General features: G+C 37.9%; 1 protein-coding gene across 10 annotated transcripts in view; it reads right to left on the bottom strand.

Annotated features, from left to right (window-relative positions):
* Window positions 1–750: 750 nt before the first annotated feature.
* Unc79 (unc-79 homolog (C. elegans)) overlaps window positions 751–22,459 on the bottom strand; it is a 250,138-nt gene continuing 228,429 nt past the window's right edge. For all 10 annotated transcript variants that reach the window (XM_013517287.1, XM_013517282.1, XM_013517285.1 and 7 more), the window contains 7 exons: window positions 20,666–20,755; window positions 18,594–18,769; window positions 17,528–17,714; window positions 15,937–16,134; window positions 13,831–13,908; window positions 3,014–3,055; window positions 751–1,390 (listed from right to left, as the gene is read on the bottom strand). In XM_013517287.1, coding sequence (XP_013372741.1) covers window positions 1,190–1,390; window positions 3,014–3,055; window positions 13,831–13,908; window positions 15,937–16,134; window positions 17,528–17,714; window positions 18,594–18,769; window positions 20,666–20,755 — 972 coding nt within the window. In that variant the 3' untranslated portion in view covers window positions 751–1,189. The remainder of the gene's footprint in view (window positions 1,391–3,013; window positions 3,056–13,830; window positions 13,909–15,936; window positions 16,135–17,527; window positions 17,715–18,593; window positions 18,770–20,665; window positions 20,756–22,459) is intronic.

Below are 22,459 nucleotides of genomic sequence, written 5' to 3'. Positions count from 1 at the left end.
TTGTCTCATGACCTCAAAGACCTTCTAAGAGAATGGACCTCAATAAATCTTGTATTTCTCTCACCAGAGGACCTGAAAGAAAGCCTTTTTCTCTTACTAATTGCAGTTTAAAGGGACTTACAAGTTGTAAAATTTCAGAAGAAATGGTTGTCAAGAACTAAACTCTACCTCTATAAGCTGATTTTAAAAAACCCCAGGCTCACAAAGGTAATAAAAAATGCATTTAATAGCATGTCAATATACAGCTTAAATGTGTAGTAAGCCTTCTTTCGGTCAGTGCATCACAGAGACAAAGAGAGATGTCATTGGGAATGCACAGTTAAATGCTCGGTATCAGTGCAGATACGTCCTGGTGCTCTGACACTGTTAAAATTCCACTGTATGAAACGTAACTCCAGGTGCAATGCTCAGTGCCAGTGCAGGACTCATCTGGTCCAGTATGCAATCCACAGTTGCAAACTGAACTGTATACAAGTACTGACAAAAGAACAAAATGTATTATTCACAAAACTAAAGTGGTTATCATAAAGCTTACAAGGAAGTACAGCCTAGAACTAATAAGTTGAAAAACTAGTCTTAAAAGTAATAAAACTTACTGGACAGTTCTGAAAAATGATATTATATTATAAAACAAAGAAAACAATTGGCACAGTTTAACCACCTAATTTCTAAGTGCACTTTGTAATGTTCCTTGCAAGCTGCCACTTTTCCCAGGAGAATGACAAAAAGCTTCAGTCAGGTGTCACTGGCTTATGGTGACAGGTTTTTTTTATTGCATTGCCAAGAGTGGATTTTAAGAAAAAACACTACAAAGGTTTCAAAAACCCTATTTATTCTCTATCATCAAAAATAGCAACAGGGGGACTTATACAACTTTTCTGTGAGTACCCACCAGTCTATTTTTTTTTTTTTTCTTAAAAAAAATAGAAGTTAGTTAAAGAAAAATGATTTGGTTTTTAAAAAATAATGTAAGGAAACACTTAATCAGATAGCCCAAGGAGTCATCAGAAATATGTGTAGCAAGAAAGCTTCATTTGTGGCCCTCTCCGGCCTTTGCACATCTTTTACTAAACTAGAAAGAGAAAGTTCAGTACCAATATGTTCCCCAACTTGCTTGGATCAAATTGTTTTGTGTTTAAACCCATTATTGCTAAACCAGAGTGTTGACATTGAGAGCCGAGGAGTCCACTCATAGAGGATAAAATTGAGAGGCTGCTTCTGAGGACTGGATTTCCACCTGGGCCATTTTGAACTGGGTGCACTGCAGCCACTTGCGGAGTGCTGCCAGGCCAGCACTGCTCTGGCCCGAGCCGGGCAGCGTCCTTAAGCTGTGGTGGTTCACATTGTTCTGAATGGCCTGGAGGCGAAGCTGGAGGCCTGCAGATAAGTGCTGTCAAGAAAGGGCAGATGGTTTGGTTTAGTAACTTCCTCCTGGAACTCAGCGCAGCCTAGGGAATGTCAACGGGTCTGCATCTGAAAGCAGCACTTGGCCTGGTTCAAGGGCTGTGTGGCCCGCACAGCACAAACGCTCAAGTTTGGCTGTGCTTGGGGCAGGGAACATGGGCTGCACTATGTTTCTAAGGGTGACCCTGGCCCGATACCACCTGAATAATGACAGGCTTGTCTTTGCTGACTCACTGCTATGGAGTATGCAGCCCACATGCCAGGTTCTTGGCTGACACATACACTTGTGCCCAGCAGCAACTCAGCACATGGGCCTGGCATAGTGGAGAAGTGCCCTGGCTCTGCTATCGGACTCTCCAAGTTCAAATCCTGGCTTTTCAACAGGCAATTTGGGAATGAGGTTGACCAGCCTGTGTTAGGGTTTCCTCTGGGTAGAGCGGAGATGCTCATACTTCTTCAGGGGGTTCTATAAACACGAATGAGTTAATAGTGTGCTTACAAAAGAACATGGATGTAGTGGGTGCTTCCTACATTTAATATTACTATCATCTCCCTGTCTTCATGTCAAGTGACATGAATAAGCTAGGCTGAAAGCTTTTCTTCTTTCTCTTAGTTTGTCATCAAGTTCTGTTGGCTCTTCCTTGCATTCTGCCATGTAAAACTGCCATGGATTACCATAAAGCAGAGAGACGGGTGGTGGGGAGGAAGCAATCTGCAATGCTCCCAGCTGGGACTAGAAGGGACCCACTTTGACAGTGAAAACTACACTGAGATGAGCAGTGTTGGGGCCCCTGCCCCACCAGCGGCCACAGCAGCCCTAAGGCCATAGTCAGGACACAAAAGCTGCCTGCACTGTTGACAGGTGCCTTGCCCTCTCAGTGTCTGGGTATTTTCAGTCCTTCCACTAGCAACCCTCCCCAACTCACAGAAGGAAGCCAGCACGAGTTTCTGGCCTCTCTTTCCCTGCACTCCCAGTGCCTCAGGTGGAAGAACTTGGACAGAGCGCCAGCAACTATGTTTGCTCGTCTTGGAGTATGTCTGGCCCTACAGTGACAAAATGTCACTCCATGTGAGGCCTGGGATTGGGAAATACGTTTGGTCAGGGCCTTTCCCTTCAGGTTCTGGGACCCTTCCCACATTACTCTTCCTTTTGATTCTGAATTTTCCTGTGTGTAAAATGAAGGAGTAGGGTCCCTCTAGCTCAGTTCTGTCACTCATTCAATATTTATCCATTCTTAGTAGAATCTGTATCACAGAAAATCAATCTTAGTGGTCTGGAAACATTGCTGAATATGCTTGGGACCATATTCCTTGAGAATCTTCCAAAACCAAGACAGCTTTGGAGTCTGGATTCTAATCAGTACACTGAGACTTGCTCAGTCCCATCTGCATTCCCACCAACAGCGAGCATAGAACAGAGGCTTGTCTGTCACCTTCTTGCAGACCTTTTATCTGGCCCACAGGGAATCCAGCATTATCAACTCTCTAAAACTAAGGCCAGGTTGAGTTCCTCTTTCTCCATAGTAAATGAAGCATCAACAATCTCTATGAACGTCCTGATGTTCTCTGGAGGAAACAGAGCTTCCAACAAGCCCAAGGGGTGACTTACCTTGATATTTGACTGAATCATTGGCAACCACATAGGTATCAGCTGTGTGGAGAAAGACAAAAGCCGCGTTACTATTGTCCTCTGTTCCCCTACTTTCTATTATTGCAAGGGAACACGGGCTTCACTGAATCCCTTTAACACCATGCAAGGATGTGGATCCCTGTGGTGGAGCTAACTGTTATCAGCAAAGTGTCTTTCTCAGGCCAAACCCTGCTGAGATGGTGGCATTTGGATGTTAATAGGCTCCCCATGAGTGCCTGAAGTACACACTTTAGAGTAAATGACTGATTGTGTCTTGAAAGCTACCAAGCATGGGAAATTAAATGTGTATTTATTTAATTAAATTCTCACTTTATTAAAATAGAATTTCCTCCACAGGATCTTTAGTACTGAGTCTCTGAATGGAATGGCTACTACATTTGCCTATAATCATTAAGAGACTATCACTGGGCAGCAGCTAAATTGCTTCAGTGACAGAGAAAGACAACACCTGGGGCTGCCTGGCTGTGCTTTGGAAGTAGAAATACAAAAAGACCAAATCAGACATCTGCAGAGTTTGGGTGTCCACATCCTACAATCAGCAGGTCCCTGAAGAATGACTTGTCTCTCTGCAGTCCCATGAATGTGGCCCTTCCTCAGGGACCAGGAAGGCCCTCCACTTGAGTAGCTCCATTAGCAGCTCCCCCTCTGTTTTGGGTCTTGGTTGCATTTTAGTTCTTTAAAACACAACTAAATATCCATGGCCTCATAAATCCAGAAGTCATGGACAGAATGTAACATCTCTGTGTGTTCCAGAGACCTGGTTTAAATCCAGTTTAAACTGTGAGATTTTTAAATGGGGACTATGGCCCATTAAGTTTGGAAATGCTAATTTCTTCATTTTGGTACTTCTTAGACCTTTGATATGCTGATGTGTGTCATATCATTTCACTTGCTGTTCCTTCCAATCTTCCACTCCCACAAACAGAAAGGGTTGTTAAAGGACTGAAGGGTGTCTATGCACCACCTACATTGTATCCTAACCTGAGATTAGCTTTACTGGGAAATGGGAATGTTGAAGAAGCAGTTAGTTAAGATGGGGTCATACTGCAAGAGGGTAGGGACCTAATCCAACACAGATGGGGTCCTTACAAAAAGGGGAGTTTGGACAAAGGCACAAGCATATGCACACATACAAGAAGAATACCATGGGGAAATGAAGGCAGAGCTCTACAAGCCATGAAATGCCCCAGATTCACTAATGCCTGGGAGAAAGGGATGGAACAGACTTCCCCTCATAGCCTTCAGAAGAAACCAGTCCTGCTTATACCATCATGTCAGCCATCTGGCCTCCTAGACTGTAGGAGAATAAGTCCCAGCCTGAGATACTTGTGACAGTGGTCCCAGCAGTGGGCCTTACAAGGTATTCCAGACAGCAAAGAGAAATTATGAGGTAGCATTGTTCAGGGAGAAGGGGGTGGGTGTCATATGATGCCACAGGGTAAGTTGCTTAGGAGAAAGTCATGACAAAGCAGTTCAGAGGCTGGACCACTCATTATCATCCAATAGGGGCTCTGGATGCCTTGTTAAGAAGGAACCAGGAGTTTATTCCAAAATCAATATAACTTTCAAAGAGGGACATCTCATTCACCGTGAGCAGATAGTGACCTAGAAAGTCCTTCAGGTGATGAAGCACATGGAGAAGACTGGCAGGGGCCAGGTAAAAACAGGAATAATTTCTGGGCATGGAGAGGGATTCTGCCATTAGGAGCAACCTGTGATGGTCTGAGGATGAATGTGCTACTCCAAAAAAGAAAAAGTCAAAAAGGCTGAGGTTTCTAGCCTAGGCAAACTGGAAGACACTGATGAATGAAACAAACCACAGAACCAAGAGGAGACTCCAACGCAATGCAGAGAGGAAATAAATGACCTCAGACTTCATAGTCATAAATATAGACATAAGCTGCTGGTCTCATTGAATGCATCAAACATTTCCTTAAAAATAAACTTAGTGATGTGATAAACTGCATTTCTCCCTGTTTTTGTTTCTAAGGCTAATTTGGTTGCTGTTTACTTTGAACATTCCTTGGATGTATGCAGTTTGCTAATTTGACTTCCACTGATGTTTACTCCTCAGCATTCGGAAACAGTAGTTACACTGCAGCCAGCTAACACTCTGTCTCTAACATAAGTACTGTGTTTATATATGGAGTGTAGTGTGTACCAGAATATGTCATTGGACCAAAACTCTAAATATCAGAGAATGACACCCTCCCCCAGAGTCTCACTTTAAAAACTGTAGGATTACAAAAGTCATTGCATTAGAAACATTAGTAGATGTGAACCAATCATGGAAGTAGCTCATAACGCTGGCAGACATTGTCACAGTTATGCTGCTGTGTGCTTATTGTATAGTGCAATAGTGTACAGTATTTTATATGTGTGTGTTTGGTTTTTATGATTTACATTGTGTATTTGTGTCAAAGGAGCATAAGACTCACTTTGTTGGACTTGCAGAAGAATCCAACTTCTGAAGGTTCTCCCAAAATAGAACTCCTTAGTAAGTTGGGGGATTACTGTATAACGTAAAGTAATGGGAATGGTGATCTTGCTTCTGAAGGGTTTATGTTCTTTCTTCATGGATATAACATATGATCATATGATTCTAAAATACATTTGAAAAAGACCCTTGGGTGTGTGATTTACAAATCACATGAGTGAAGGCATCCAGTTAAAGCTCATCATTACTGAGAGCATCGTGTGACCCAGTATCATCCCGTTACAGGAATGCTAATTTGACTTATTGAATAACCTTCATTTTAGCTCCCTTTTGCTAGTGGCTCTGACAAAACTGACAGTAAGAATTAGACATAATTGACTTTGGGCTCTGTAATGTTATAATAAAGTTGGTCAGATTTTTTTTCCTTCTCCAGGAACAATATCTAGAAACATGTAGTACATTTTTAAAAATGTGGTTTCTTGCTAAAATCAAAGTGATACTTTCCCTCTTATCTTGGTTCATGCTACAAAATCAATGAAAAATTTGATGTTTGGTTGAACTGTGTTCATTTCACTTCTGCTTGTTCCAGCTCTCAAAATTAAAATTGGTGGTGAAATGTTCCCTTTCAGGCAACATGGAGTAGCAAAGACCATACTCCTTCCTGTGTGCAACAACTAAAACACCAAACTATATAATGTGTTTTAGATATTGGGCAATGGGCAAGCTAACACAGGGATCACTGGGGGGAGGAAACAACAAGGTGAGCCCTACAATAATCCAGGCTTACTGCCTAGACTGAGCTTATGGGCAACTCCACAGGGGAGAGAAGCCCAGGTGCAGCCCAGAGGGATTCCTGAGCTAAGATGTCACTGGGGTTCAGGGAGGCTCAGACTAGAGTGTACAGGGCAGAGGACTGACAAGAGGAGAGCTGCACAGAGAGTATGCCACAGGTCTCCAAAGGATTCACCTTGAGATCTCTGCTGAATACTGACCAGAGCAAACAGAAAAAAAAAAAAAAAAACTACCCAGCAATGAAGGCAAAAGAGAGAAAGAAAGAAAGAAAGAAAGAAAGAAAGAAAGAAAGAAAGAAAGAAAGAAAGAAAAGAATAGAAGAAATTAGAAGGAAAACCAGCCACATTGGGTCAAGAAGAGTTTGTGTTCTTACTAATCAGAGTAGAAAAACTGTAACTGATAAAGTAAGGAGAGTACTCATAGGATAGTGGTGTGTAGTTCTAGCAAAGAAGTATTACCCCTAAAAATAATGCACCAATCCTACTCAACAAAGATATAATGGGTTAGGTCTAATGGGTCTCCCAAACTCATGTGTTCAAAGGTGGAACTTTTAGAAGGTGAATGGATCATGAGGGTGCTAACCAGTTCACAGCTGACTGTGCTATCAGGAGGTGCGGCCTGGTTGAAGGAGGTAGGTCAATGGAGATGTAACCTGTAAGGGTGTATTCTTATTTCCAGCTCCTTCCTCTCTCTGTCTTTGGATCTTCTCCACTCTGTGCTTCCTGGCTGCCATGGGTGGTGTGGCGTTTCTTTGCCATGCTCTTCTGCCATTTTCTTTCTTTCTTTCTTACTTTCTGTACTGGGAATCGAACTCAGGACCTTGCGCTTGTCAGGCAAGCACTTATGCCACTGACCTATACCCTCCAGCTTTTTATTATTTATTTATTTATTTTTGTGCCATGATGTTTCTTCCTTGAGATGTTTCTTTCTCCATGGACTAAATCCTCTGAAACAGTGAGCCAAAATAACCTTTCTCTCTGTAAAATTTTATATGTCTGGTATTTTGTCCTAACGATGGAAAGGTGACTAATACAGAAACTTAAATACAAGCCTCAAAAAGATAAAAATATTTTAAGTAATTTAATTATGTCACTGAATACAACTTAAGAATGTTTATGTGAATATAAAAATGAATGTTTATATGAACGTAAAATACGTGAGTATAAAAATATCTAGTACATGAGAAAATAAAATTTACAATGTCAAGAATCCAACAAGGAAAATGACCAGGCATGTGACCCATAATGAGAGGAAAAATCAATCAACAGGGGAAAATAAAAACCAAAATGGCACAGATAACAGAATTAGTAACAAGGACATTGAAACAGTTATTGTAACTACTTTAAGATCAAGAAGAATAAGAAAGACTGGGAATGTTAAGTAGAGGCACTGAAGATAATATTTGAAGAAACAATGGCTGACATTTTTCCAAATCTAATGAAAACCCTAAATCTACAGATCTATGAGCTCAGCAAATTTAAGAATAAACAGGAAGAAAACTATACCAAGATGTACCATCATCCAATTGCCTAACAAGAGTAGAAAAAAAACCTTCATAGCAGAGTAAAAAGACATATTACAAACAGACAAAAAAAGATATGAATGACACAGATTTCTTCCTAAATTAATAAACAAGCAGACGTTGGAGGAACAATATTAAACTACTAGAAAACAAGAAAAACCAAAACACTGTCAATCCAGAATTCAATATTCAGTGAAACTGAAGGCAAAATAAAGAATTTATGTGACACATAAAAGCCAATGGCAAAAAGAAAATAATAAAAGATGGATGTTTAGATCTATAAAAAGGCATACAGAGCACTGAAAATGGTAATATAGACATGGCAATAACAGTAACTATAAATAAATATAAAATTTGTTTAAAATTTAAGAGATAATTGACTGTTTAAAGTGAAAATAGTAACTATGTATCATTTGGTTTGTAACATATATAGAGGTAAAGTAGATGACAACAACAGCACAAAGCCAGGTGGTGGGAAATGGAAGTAGAAGACTATATAGTTTTTATGCAATAACTGAAGTGTTATATTACTAATTGGCAGCAAATTGTGATAATTTAAATGTATATTATACGCTCAAAATCACCACTAAAATGTCAACAAGAGACAGAGTTAATAAGATTGTGAAAGACACACCTGTAAATAATCCATGAGCCAAAGAGGTCAAAAGGCAAATTAAGAAGTATTGTGAACTCAGTGGAAAATAAAAATAGATCAGAATTTGGGGGAAATTAATTAAAGTGCCACTTAAAAGGAAATTTAGAAGCTAGGGGCACAGCTCAGTGGTAGAGTGCTCGCTTAGTATGTGCAAGTATGTTGCTTAATAGGTTCAGTTCCCAGCTCAATCAATCAATCAGTTTAAAGCATTACATATTGATGTTTGAAAAGAAAAAAATTCTCAAATTAATAACCAAAGTGTCCATGTTGATAAACTAGACAAAGAAGAGGAAATTATAACTAAAATTTAAGCACAAAATTCTCAACTCAAAGGAAGACACAGAAAGAGAATAAGGGACAGAGAACAGATGTGAAATATGAAAAAACAAGGAGAAAGATAATAAATTTAATCATAATACTATGACAAAATACATGAAATGAAAATAGCCTAAAAACCTCAACCAAAAGGAAGAGATTGTCAGATTGGATTTTTTAAAAGTGCAACATCCAAGTGTATGCTGTCTTAAAAAGCATACATAAGATAAAAGTAAGAAGATGTACCAGTCTAACCAAAAGAAAGCTGGACTGCCTTCATTACTACCAGATGAAGTAAACTTAGAAAAAAAAACTATTACCAAACATACAGAGGGATACTTCATAATTTCAATTTGTTAGGAAAAAATAATCCTAAATATTTATGCACCTAATAACAGACCTTCATAATAACCATGCAACAAAAACTGGTAGATCTGAAGAGAAATAAACATCATAATTACAAAGATATTTCAGTAACACTTTTTCAATACTCAAGAAGAAAAGACGTAGAAGACTTGAATAAACAAACTGTAAGCAAGCAAGAACTAATCGGTAGGAAATTCCATTCAACAACAGTGGAAGGCATAGTCTTTTCTAGTGCACACAAAACATTTATTTAAAAAGGTAATATTCTGAGCTACAAAACAATTTTAAAGAATTTGAAGTTATTTAAATGATATAAAGTATGATCTTTGTTCACAGTGGAATTAAACCAGAAATCCAGGGCTGGGGATTTAGCTCAGCGGCAAAAGCGCCTGCCTGGCAAGCGCAAGATCGTGAGTTCAGTTCCTAGTACCGGAGAAAAACAAACAAACAAACAAAAAACCAGAAATCCATAGCAGAAAAGTCTCTGGAAAATACCACAAGTTTGGAAATGAAATAATATACATCTAAATAATCAATGGTGTCTAAAAGAAAGAAAAGTTAGAAAATATTCTGAACTGACAAACTGACACCAGATTGTGAATGCAGTTAAGCCAATGTCGTCAGGGAAATTTATTGCACTAATCAAGTATGTCTTTTAAAAAGTCTGAAATCAGTGAGTACCACCTTTCCTTTGAGAAGCTAGAAAAATAAGAAAAACCTTAAATCTAAACTTACAAAAAAGGAAACAGCAACAGAAAACAATCGAGAAAAATCAATGAAAACCAACATGAAACAGAGAAGAAAAAAAAAATAAAGTCACATTTCACCAATATCAGGAATGAAGAAGTTGATGTAACTATTTACCCTACAAATATTAAAGTATACTGGACATATTATGAACAACTTCATGCCAATAAAATTGACTACTTTGAAAAATGGACAAGTTCCCTGAAAGATACAATTACCGAAGCTCACTTAAGAATAAACAGATATTCATACTCCTACATTTATTTTTAATTTTGGGTTTGTAATTTTAAATCCTCTGCAAAGAAAATTCTAAGTTCAACTAGCTTCACTGGTGAATTCTACCAAATATTTCAGGGACAAAAATATCAATTCTATGCAAATATTTTCAGAAAACAAAGGAAGAGTACTTCTCAATTCATTTTATGAGGCCATCATTATCCTCATACCAATACCAATTATAGTCATTACAAGAAAAGAAAATTATAGTCCCGTATTCCTCATGAACATCAATAAAATTTTGAAAAGCTAGCAAGTTGAATCCAGTAAGATATAAAAAGAATACTGTACCATGGCCAAGATACAGTTTGTCTCAGGATTATAAGTTGGTTTAACATTCAAAAAATTATTCAGTGGGGCAGGGGATATAGCTCAGTGGCATAAGTGTCTGCCTGGCAAGCACAAGGTCCTGAGTTCAATTCCCAATACCACTAAAAAAATTATTCAGTGAAACTCACCACAGTAATACTGAACAAAAAAGTCATAGTACAACCATTTCAGTAGGTACAGAAAAAAATCATTTGACCCAACATCTATTCCTGACAAAAATTCAGACTAGGAATATAAGAGAATCCTTTTCAATCTTCTATAGGTAATCTATGAAAAATTCTCAATTAATATTTATATTTAATAATGAAAACTAAATGTTTTCTTTGCAAAATCGGAAACAAGATGAGGTTTTCTACCTTCACCATTGCTATTCAACTTGTACTGAAGGATCTAGTTAGAGCAACGAAACAAGAAAAAGAAATAAAAGGCACAAGTACTGAAAAAGAAGAAAAAGAAAATCCTCATTTGCAGAAAATCTGATGAAATCTACAAAAAAGCTACCTGAATTAATAAATGTGTCTAACAAATTCTAAGTTCAAACAGTTTGACTAGTGAATTCTATCACATATTTAAGGGACAAATAATACAGATTAAATACCAATTATCTGCATGCCTAAATACTAGCAACAATCAGAAATTTAAATGTAAAAAATCATTTTCAATGGCATAAAAATATAGGATACTTATGGATAAGTTTGACAGAAGTATGCTAAGCTTATATTTAGAAAACTTAAGCAGGGGCTATAGCTCAGCAGCACAGCACCTGCCTGGCAAGTGCAAGGTCCTGAGTTCAATTCCCAGTACCAAAAAAAAAATCCTATACAATATTTCTGAGATAAATTAAAGAAAACATAAATAATTGGATATAGAATGTTCATCAATAAGGAGACTCAATATTATTAAGATCTCAATTTTCTTCAATGTAATCTGAAGACTCAATGGAAATTTAATGAAATCTCCAGCAGTCTTTTTGCAGAATTTGAAAGCTGATTTTAAATTTGTCTAGAAGTGCAAAGGACCTAGAAAAGCCAAAACACCTTTCAAAAAGAGTTCAGACTAAACTATAGTCATATAATCAGTGTGTTATAAAAATAAAAAGATTTGTGGAACATAACTGAGAACCCAGAACTAGAATCATGTATAATATATAGTCAATTGATTTTGACAAAAGTGTAAGGGCAATTCAATGGAGGGAAAACAATAATTTTAACAATGGTACTAGAATAATTCCATATCTGTATGCATAAAAAATACCTCAATATCTCACACCATTTATAAAAGTTAACTCAAATGAATCACGGACATAAGAAAACACAAACTCTTCCAATAAAACAAAAAGGAAACTGAGTATGACCTTGGATTAGGCAGATTTAAAGAAATACAGTGTCAAAAACATGACAGATGAAAGAAAATTTTGATAAACAATACTTCACCAAAATTAAGAACACCTCTTCTTCACAAGATGCTGTCAAGATAATGAAAAGTTAAACCACAGAGAAAATCTTTGCACAACATATATCTGACAAAGGATTTATATCTCAAAACTCAATAATAAGGAAAAAACTCAACCCAACAACAAATGGGCAAATAATTAACAGATACATCAAGCAGATATATGAATAGCAAATAAGCAAATAAAATGCTTAATATCACTTGTCAACATGGAAATGGAATTTAAAAACACAACACAATACCAGTACCCAATTCTCAGAATATTAATATAAAAAATGGACTATATCAAGTATGGACAAAGATGTGAAGGAACTAGAATGGTCATACACTGCTAGTGTAAATTAACAGGGCATAGCCACTTTGAGAAAGTTTGCCATTTTTTTAAAAAGTGAAACAAAAATCAATATGCAGCCCAGACATTTCACTTCTACTTATTTATCCAACATACATAAAAGCATATATGTGCACAAAGCCTTATATGTGAATATCCACAGTGGCCCTATTTGTACTAGCTCCTAACGAGAAGGATCTCAGATGGCCATTAGCTGATGAATGGATAAACAGTATAATATATTCATACAATGGATCACTACTTAGACATAAAAAGTAATGTTCTACTGATACATGTGGCAATATGGATTAATGTCAATATAACTATTATGAGAAAGAAGACAGAAAAAATATGTACAGTATAAATCCATTTCTAGAGAATTCTAAAAGTATAACTAACCTATAATGATAAAAAGCAGATTGGTAGTTGCCTGGGGGCAGGAGGTAGTAGCATACAAGTATAAATGAGTATAAGAAAATTTTTGGAGGTGATGGATATGTTCATTAGTTTGGTTGTAATGACAGGTTCATGAGAGTAATATATGTCAAAACTTATCAAAGGATATAACTTAAATATGTACAGTTTATCCTATACAAATAATACCTCAATAAAGCTGTAAAAAATAAAATCAGGTATGATAATCGGATTGCCAGTCATACAGTTTTCCTCATAGTGTTGATTTTTGTTGCGTAAGATAGATCAGCTATATCTATTTCATTAGAACAGTTCTGGTAGCAGTCAAGTATTCCCTGAAATTGGGCTGCTTTTGTGCAATATTGTACATGACCTGTGTCTTTAACCAAGAATGGCATTAACCAAAGGGTGAAATAGCAAGTTATAAGGTTTCCAAATTGATACAATCTGGTGAGCAGTGGTGTTGACAATGGCCAAGATAATAGAATATAGAGGTGAAAGGTAAATGAGAAAGAGGTGCAAGAGGAGGAAGGAAAAATGATCAGTGAGATTAAGAAGTAAGATGGTAGGAAGGAAAGGGAAAAGGAGAGAGCTAGAATGATAAAGAGAATAAGAAACAATTTCTCCTTCACTCTTTAATTTTGAGTCACATTAGTCTCTTTGTGGCATCTCTGTGTAGACAATCAATGCTTGAATTATTTTCATAAATCAATTTAAAAGAATATTTGAAAATAAATTCACTTATCTTACAGAAATGCATTACATACCAAGTCAGACAAATACAGGCTATTTTCATCGATTTTCCAGATATCTTTTATAAAATAAGGTACCACCAACCAATTTAGAGTACTATAGAATCACTTTTATATCAGTGTTGCCCAGAAATATTTTAATTCCTGTGTTATGTGCAGTTATGGTCTGACATGATAGAGCTGGTCACAGAGGTAGAGCAAGAACAAAAATAACACAATAACCAGTTGTTAAAGGGTTGTTATAGAAGCCTGAACCCTCCAGTCCTCACTCTAAATGTTAAAACTAAATCTATTTTATTTTTCTCTTCAGAAAATGCATTCAAAATACATCCACATTTATTTTTAACAGTAAAAAAAGGTCTGTAAAAATCTTAAGATCTTCCTACCTTGACAAAAATGGTTGAATTGCATTCTTGCAATGCCTCCATTAAACTAATCACATGGAGACACACCATTTCTACCATCTGAAACAACAAATATGAAAGTTAGTTTTACTCCCAGTGATATAGAAACCTGCAAGCTATTCGCAGCTGCAGAAGGCTGAAGCCCTGTGCCCAGGATGTCTTTCTGAGTAACCGCCATGGGGGACCACAGGAAGTGATTTCCATCCACCTCTAAAACCTCAAACCAGAAACAAAATTTTAGAAAGCTCCAGAGGTTTTGCAATTGTCATTCCTTCCTCACCCAACTTGGCTGCCAAGGGAACTCAAGCATTGAGCTCACTAATCAGCACTGCACAGTGACTCACACCAGAGGATAAATGGCTTCTGCTTCCTTCATTTCCAGCTGCACAACTCTCTAGGCTTAGGTCTTTTTCTCCACCTTGATCCTTTTTCCACTGCTTCTCATCAGGAATGGCTGTTTAATTTATTACAGACCTGCCTCTGAGGCTTTACTCTGTATGGAACAAGGCAGTCAGGCTTACCACAGTTGAAAAGGACAACAGAAATGATATTCCTCATCGAAAATGCCTAAGGCTGAATTTTAAACACTCCTGGTGGATTTTACCAGACTGGCTTATATGGTCTAACAACATTTTTAGAATAAAATTAAGTCAAATTCACTTGTAAGAAATTCACTTGCAACACATTCATTTTTAACATCTGAATATCGAGAGTGATTTAGAGGAGGGTACTAGTGGGGTCAAAAAAACTAATGGCAGAAGGAAAATTTTAATCTGTAGCTTGAGTGTAAGGTCTCAGTTTTACTGTCCGTAAAATAACCTAATAGAATGTTTGATCTCCACATTCTTCAGTCCTAGAATCTGTAATCCAGTAAATGTAATTATCCTCATAACAGACATCACTGTTTGTGGACCCTAAATTTTTCACACAAATTTCCTATGTTTAGAACTAATATATCTCTCTCTCTACATAAAATCACAATGTTTTCTTCTCTAAAGAAAAGCAAGTGCTTAACTAAAGGAAATATATAATTCCCTTTCTAATTAGAACTAAAAGAAAATATTTCTTAGGCTAGCATTCAAACAATCAACAAATCATGTCCAAGTGCCTTTTGCAAATAGGGAAGTGTTCAGTTTCTGGCACACTGGGATCATCATCGGGATGGGCTCCCAGGTTCCTTCCTCCACACTGACAAGAATTGACTAATGGTACCTTATAAACCAAGATATGGCTTCTGAGAATCCTCGTCCACTCTACCAACTGAAACCCAATGGCTCCTTGTAAATTCCTTTCATATGCTCTCTAGCTGACTAGGGAGGACAAGCTCAAGCTTGTTCAATGAAATGGGCTCAGGCCAAGCACTGCCCAGATATTTTGCAGTGCAGTCTGGAGCAGCCCCTCTTGGCAAGCCATCTACATTGCAATGAAGGTGGAGTTTGAAGCCTTCTTATCAGGCCACACAGAAAGATGAGCTTCTTTTCAGGTTTTAAACTTTGATAACTGTGGTCATAATGATTTTAATGCACAAAAAAATTAATTTAATTTAATTTAATTTAAAAAAACCTAATGGGCTATGATTTTCCCAACTTGCTTTGGAATCCAAAAATTATTTTACTCTTCCTCCTAACATTCTGTTTTACAGCACCAAAACATTTTAAAGGTAGAAATTTCATATGAAGTTCATTGGTATTAGGCAGGAAACACAAAATTGTTCTTTATTTGTTGTGGGGTTTTAAAGTATTTATGGTATACAACATGATGTTTTCATACATGTATATGTTGTAGAATGGGTAAATAAGCTACTAGCACGTGTATTACATACTTACCATTTTTGTGGTGAAAATACTTAACATCTACTCTCTTAGCAATCTTCAAGAATGGCCACCACATGTACAATAAACCTCTTGAACTACTGTTTGCTTTTCAACCAAAGTTCTTATGCAAGTAGAACATCCAGGTTATACCATAACAAATCACTGATCCACTTATATACTTTTATGACTGAGATCTGTAAAAAAAAAAACTGGTACCCTGAAGGACCAGGAGTGGAATTTTGTGCCTCAGAGAGGAAACATCTCACGAACTCACCACTTTGTTATGAGCCATTAGCTGAAGGATGCTTGGCGTCACTCTACTCCAAAACTCTAGTGCTGTCAGTATCGCTGTGAAGCTGAATTCATTCTGATTTTGGACATTTGTAGCCACAGAACTCTGTTCACAATACACTGTCCAGAGCTGAGCAAAGATGAATGCATGGAAGAGGGAGCACATGTGGAGCACAGAGGTCTGGAAAGGAAGAAAATGCACCAATTATGTGTATTTGCAGATTGTGGCCCTGTCAAGGAGCATAGCTGCAGCACGAAACATGAGGGAGTCATCTTAGTTACAAACTGTGATTCACCACTTTAAAACAATCAGCTCCTCACTGTCAGGGGGAGCATGCTCAGAGAAGAAAGTATCTTTTGGAAGGGGCACCTTAATTTGCAGAAAAAGGCAAATACCACCCTCTCACTTTTAGTGAAAGTGACATTCCTTTCCCTAAATTAGAACAGGAAAACTAATCATTCTACCATTTTAGCATATTTCTTCATCTGTAAAATGGGAATAGTAGGAAGAGATGCTATGAACAGTAAATAAAGTAATATGATGAATGCACTGCCCAGTACTGACTAACGGTAGCAGCAGCAGCAGCAGTAGTAACAGCAGCAGCGGCAGCAGTAGCAAGAGCACTCATACCAGTGGTGACCCTGCTGGGAGTGAGCACCTATCATGTGCTAGGGACAGTGCTGAAGGTTTTTCAGAGATCACTTCCATAATTCTCAAATCATCCCCTCACCTACTTTACAGATGAAAAACTGAAGCTCAGAGAGGTTAAGTAAATTTTAAAGTGCACAACATTACAAATACCATTGTTCAGATTTAAATATAAACCTAGGTTAAAACAGTAGGAACTGACTAGTTGATCCCTTTAGAAAACACCTTCCAATTCATTTAGGTAGGTGCTCTATTTTATCACACAGTCAGCTTCCCCTAGATCCCATCTCTACTCAAAACTTACCAGGCCCTCCCAGAACTTGTCTAAGACCAAGGAAGGGCTGTTGTCTCTTTATAGCTCATTATTAGTATCTGGTTTGTATGTAGGGGCCATGATTGATGCCTGCTTGGAGTTTACTCTATCCCTTGCAGCACATCATCAGTCTCTACAATTTACAAAATTCTTCTGTCTTGGGTGGTTCCAGTGTGTGCTTTAGTAAGCTTCTCACTGACCTTCTTATTTTTATGTTTCCCTAGAGATCTGAGTTGAAACAATAGTGCACAGGGAATGAGATAGAACATAAATTTTCCTCTAGTTCATTCTTGGTTCTAAAAACTGATCACAGAATTTTTATTACATTCCTAGGCTTTTATTTCTCTTCATTGTTTTGAGAAGCCAACTGTACCTTACCTCCATAATTTATCTTCATAAAAATAAGCCAGAAAACAATTCAAGGGGAAAAAAAGACAGTCTGGGAATCTAAACAATTTTAAATTAAGCATTAGCACAAAGTTGCTTTTCTAACATCCACAGGAGGGCAAGTGACAAGATGCATTTACTTCTCAGAAGAAGGATAATTGGCTGATAAGGGTTTCCATTAGCAATTTCCACGCACATGGTCCCAATCTTGCAGAAATTACTTACCTTTGATTGCTCCGGAAATCCAATCAGGATAACAATAAGATGGTCTGCAATGTGGGAACCTGCATCCAGAGGTATGGGGAGGCAGGGAGAGGAGGCATTTGGACACACTGCATTGTGAGTAAGGGAACCCAAAAGCAGCCAGGACAGCAATCGGATGTGGGAGACACACTCAATGAATTCTTTAGGTCTGTTGGAAGAGGAAGCGTTAAAGAGAGGATTAGAAGGTGGTCTTGCAGATAATCACATACAACAAAACACCAAGGTGACAGTGCATTCACCAAATGACCTATTTGTTTTTCTTGTTTTCCACTCTAATTCTGTATCTTAGCTTCTTGAGCAAAGAGCAGTCTTTGGTGATACAGAATTAGGTGTCATTCTTCTGCGGCCCAGAAGTCTGACTGGCTTTTTCTGAAGCCTTTCCTTTCCTCTCCTTTCACCACAAAGTTCTTTCATATGCTCACCAGAGCAGAGGGAACAGAGGAGCAGACATGCCTCCAGCTACACATTTTCCTGCTAGTACAACTTTCTTCTCCTGTTCTCTTCACCTCCCACTCTGACTTTTCCTCTCCAGGAAGATCAACCTCACAGAATGGCAGGCTCAAGCCTGTTCTGAGTTCCTAAGGAAACCAGCCTATGCTTGCCTCTCTCATCTGTAGCCTCACCTAGCGACAGGGTTGGAGCTTCCACCTCCTTGCATTCCATTGCTGCTGTCACTTTCATTCCAGCTACAAACTAAACTGCTTGAAAGCCAGGGTCACATAGTGCTGGATACATACCTACTACTGATCTATTTAATTAGCTGAAATTGAGTTAAAAAGTAGTTCTATGTTTTAAATATTCATTATCCATGAGGATGACTAAGGCTTTTCTAACTATAGGGGCAGAACACCACAAAGTGCTGAGGCTCAACAAGTCAGTACAAAGACAGACCCGGACCTCCATCTTCCTAACCAAGCATGTTCCACTCTCACAAATCTTCAGTGCATTTGTGAGCTCTTGTTAAGCCCCAGAAACTCAGGGGCTTTTCCTGCCTTATTCACCTCCAATCCTGGAATAATAATCTTACCCTTGCTGCATTGCAGAAGGAGGATGATAGAGCCAAGGCAGGTAGCGGATCACAGCTTTATTATCTCTGTGGTTGCCCCGGGAGATTTCCATAGCTGCAATTTGAGCCAGGCCAACTTTGAGGTGTCCACCAAAGGTGTCTTCATGCAGAGGCTGGGAGCATGTCTTCATGTGGCTCTACAAAACCAAATGAGATTTTATAATTTTGGCAGATACTTGGAGACTTTTCAGGTCAGTCTCTTAAAAGATGAGGCTGTCCTTCCCCCAGCTCCAATCACCACTTCAAACATAAAACCTGCCTAAACTTTTTCAATGGCTTCACATTTTTAGGGTAAAAGAGGAAATGCTGCTTTGCATAGCATACAGAGCAAGAATAACCTCCTACTGCAGCATCTGCATCTCACCCTTCATCCATCCTGGGCTCCCATCACACTGGCTCTGTGGTCCCTGCCCTGCTGTTTTTCTCCTTTCTCTTTTCACCAAATTGTTCAGATTTTGGCTCAAGCATCATTTCCCTTAGAAATCCTCCCCTGAACTCCCTGGCAGATGTATGCCACTGTCTACTTCTTCTTCATAGGAACTGTGAGAGTCACAATTTTACTTGTTGGCTTGTGTGAAATGTTCACAAAACTTGGCCTCCTAGTAGACTATAAATTAAATGAGGGCAGCTATTGTGTCTATTTTAGGTCACTACTGCAATTCCAATGCCTAGAACAGTGCCAGGCACATTATAGTGTTCATTTCATATTTTCTGAATTAATTTTGAAAGCTTTCTTTGCTCAGGAACTTAAGACCTAGGTTCTGGATCCAGTTTTGTCCTAATAAGCCAATAGCTTCAGATAAGCCACTTGTCACTTGACCTTTTTGATCTGTTTTTTTTAATATATAGTGGAGAGTGTCTGTAGTTCCCATTATGGATCTTTCTTAGTATTTTTCAAAAGTACCCGTAGAACAAGCTCAAAATGTTTGAGTGACAATTTTTCCTCTTTTTTATGCATCAAAGTCATTTCAGTACGGGCAACCAGATTCAGCCATCGGTAATTAGCACGTGACCAAACTTCGAAATGACTGGGTTTAAATGTGGTGAGAAGTTGTCAGCTTAAAGTCTGATTTTCCTTGACATTTAGCATGTGCAAATTTATGACTATACCAAGAAACACTCTGTCTAGCAGTCTAAGAGTCAAGCTCAGTGAAGAGAGAGCTATGTTCTTTAGTTGATCTTCTGGCATCACTAGATTTCTGTTTATCAAAAAGGAATCATTTAGTGCCAGATTGCAATTTGGCTGCTCTCTGGACCATGCCTGGATTCTCATCTGCCCACTGTCCAGGACCTTTCTCAAATCTCTCAAGCCATTAATTTTTTAGCTCCCTGGCTGAACAATAGCAGAGAAGTGGACCTGCATCAATGATTCACCCCACCCTGCAAAGCAATCAATAAAGTCAACAACTTCACCGGGATTTTGTCCATATGCAATTTAAATTTTGTTCTGTCGCCCTTCTTTAATTATTTTTGGTAAGAAGATTGCTTCCCTGCAGATAAAAGTAACAAATGGTTTACGTTTTCATAATTTGCTATAGTTTAAGAAAGTTTCTTCACGTGTGTTACTTTATATCAGCTTTATTATAGTAAAAGAAGGGGCTTACAGACTTATTCTGCAAATGGGGCCACTGAAACTCAAGATAGCTAAATGAGTCTGTGTGGCACAGGGAAAGGGGAATGAATTAGGAGTCACGGTAGCCTTAAATTCAACTCTGATTTCATCACTTACTAGTAGTACTACATCATACTGAGCCTCAGTTTCCACATCTGTAAGAGGGGGACAATATTGTAATAGGAACACTGTGAAAACAGAATAAATTGCAAAAATAAAGCTATGAACAAAGCTGCTGCCCGGTAAATATCCTCTCTTTTCTTCTTTGCAGAACTGGATCTTGAATCTTCAGAATCCCAAGAAATGGGCTCATTCAATAGTGTTGCCGCTGCCTCCCTAGCCAGCAATAAATCCCATATGGTTTCTAAAGTAGCCTTGTATTTTGTAACCCTAAGAGGTGAACAAGCAGAAGCTGTCTTACCTTCAGTTTGGTTAGTGTGTGCATGTCTGCCATGAAATCCAGTACTTCACCGATGTACTGCCGCATACATTCCATCGCTGCAGTCCCACACTGAAACATAAGGACATGCCTGGGCCACAGCTTCATTTTCAACCAGCTGCAATGACTGTCTCACCCCAGTTGTGCACTGTTTTCTAAGAAGTTGTCTCCTTTTCCTGATTTCTGACTCACTGTACTACCCAGCATAGTCTGTGATTGCCTGCCCACAGTTGGGACAACAATTGCTGAAAGGTTTGTGGTAGATAGCAAAGAAACAGAAAGACTCATGGGAAAAAGAATTAAATGCTGTTTCCACTGGGTAATTTAACTGACTAAAATATGTGCTACGTGTAATTCTACCCCCAGAAATATAAATATAAATATAAAACATGGTGTTTGCTGAGCCAACAATTCTCATATTCAAGTCATGTCAAGTTCTTGCTGAGGATAAATAAAAAGAAAGAAACTAAATGGTCATCTTCCCCACATACTTGAAGTATGTTTGGGAAGTTTTAAAGGAAAAGAGCTTATGCTTGTGTTATAGGTTATTAAATGGCATGGACCTGCTCTCTCGGGGCAATGCAGCACATTTAGGATTATAGCAAAGCAAAGGAAAGTGAACAGACAGGCTGCTACATCAAAGCCATATGAGAGAACCCACACATCAGGCTGAGTATAATAGGGATCAAAAGCAGGCAGTCTTTGAAGCCATATGAATACTATGCTAAAGGGCTCTCTGGGCTTTCTTTAGTAAAATCTGGAACATTATGTACTTAACTAGCTCACCAAGTGGCTCTCATTTTCCCATATTCATGTAAATCTGCGCAGCACTGAACTATATCACCTCCTCTCTCTTCTAGAATGTTACGCTTGTCAGTTCTTCTGACAGGATAACAAACAGTAAAATAAGGTCATTGGCAGTCTGTCAGACTGTTTTCCAAGCATTTCATATGTTCTAAGGTTTTTTTCTTTTAATTTAAATAGAGTGAAGGAATTATAAAAGGTTATTGTGTTCCTGCTTTTACAATATGAATCCTTCAGTGCAAGAAGGATTTCCCTCAGATTCATTCCATTTTCTCTGACCTTTCACATGTCATGCAAATAGGAGCACAAACTCTGTTCTTGAATTTCTTGAAAGGGATTTGTTTCTTTTATAGGCAATATTTTATACCAGTTCAACTAGGCAAATGTCACAGAAGATAATTGCTGGGAATATTATTCAATATTTGCTTTTTAAATTTGACTCTCAAGAAATGAGAGCAACGAAATTATTATTCTATAGTTACTGTATTCTAGAGGCAGCAACTACATTCATTAAAAGACTAAAACCCACTTTATAGTCAGCAGGATCTTTGGAAATCAGCTGTACTAGTAAAACAAAGCATATAAATTTTAATTCTCCTTTGGCAAAACTTAAGTATAACATTAGATGTATTGTCTTTAATGAGCAACATAAAGAGTCAAGCTCCATTTATTTCAGAAACCTGATATTTATTTCAATAAGAAAACTGATGATAAAGGAGTTGAAAACATATTCTAATCTTAAGCACATGAATCGAAGCAAATCACATCCAATTCTCCTTAAAAATATATCTGATTTTAATAAAGTTATACTTCTAAGACTATATAAGTAGTGCATGTTCGTTGTAGAACATTTGGAGAATACAAGTTACTAAGAATGATTAAAATCACCATAATTCTAACTCTTGTCTCCCACCTCTTTGAAAATCACTGTTAATATTTCTTCCCCGGGTTTCTGAAATGCACATAACAAAT

This window comes from Chinchilla lanigera, unplaced genomic scaffold (assembly GCF_000276665.1).
Source record: "Chinchilla lanigera isolate Chin_1 unplaced genomic scaffold, ChiLan1.0 scaffold00037, whole genome shotgun sequence".
In the NCBI taxonomy this organism is placed as follows: Eukaryota; Metazoa; Chordata; class Mammalia; order Rodentia; family Chinchillidae; genus Chinchilla; species Chinchilla lanigera.
Note: the sequence above shows the minus strand (reverse complement) of the source record. Positions and strands in the feature narration are given on the sequence as shown.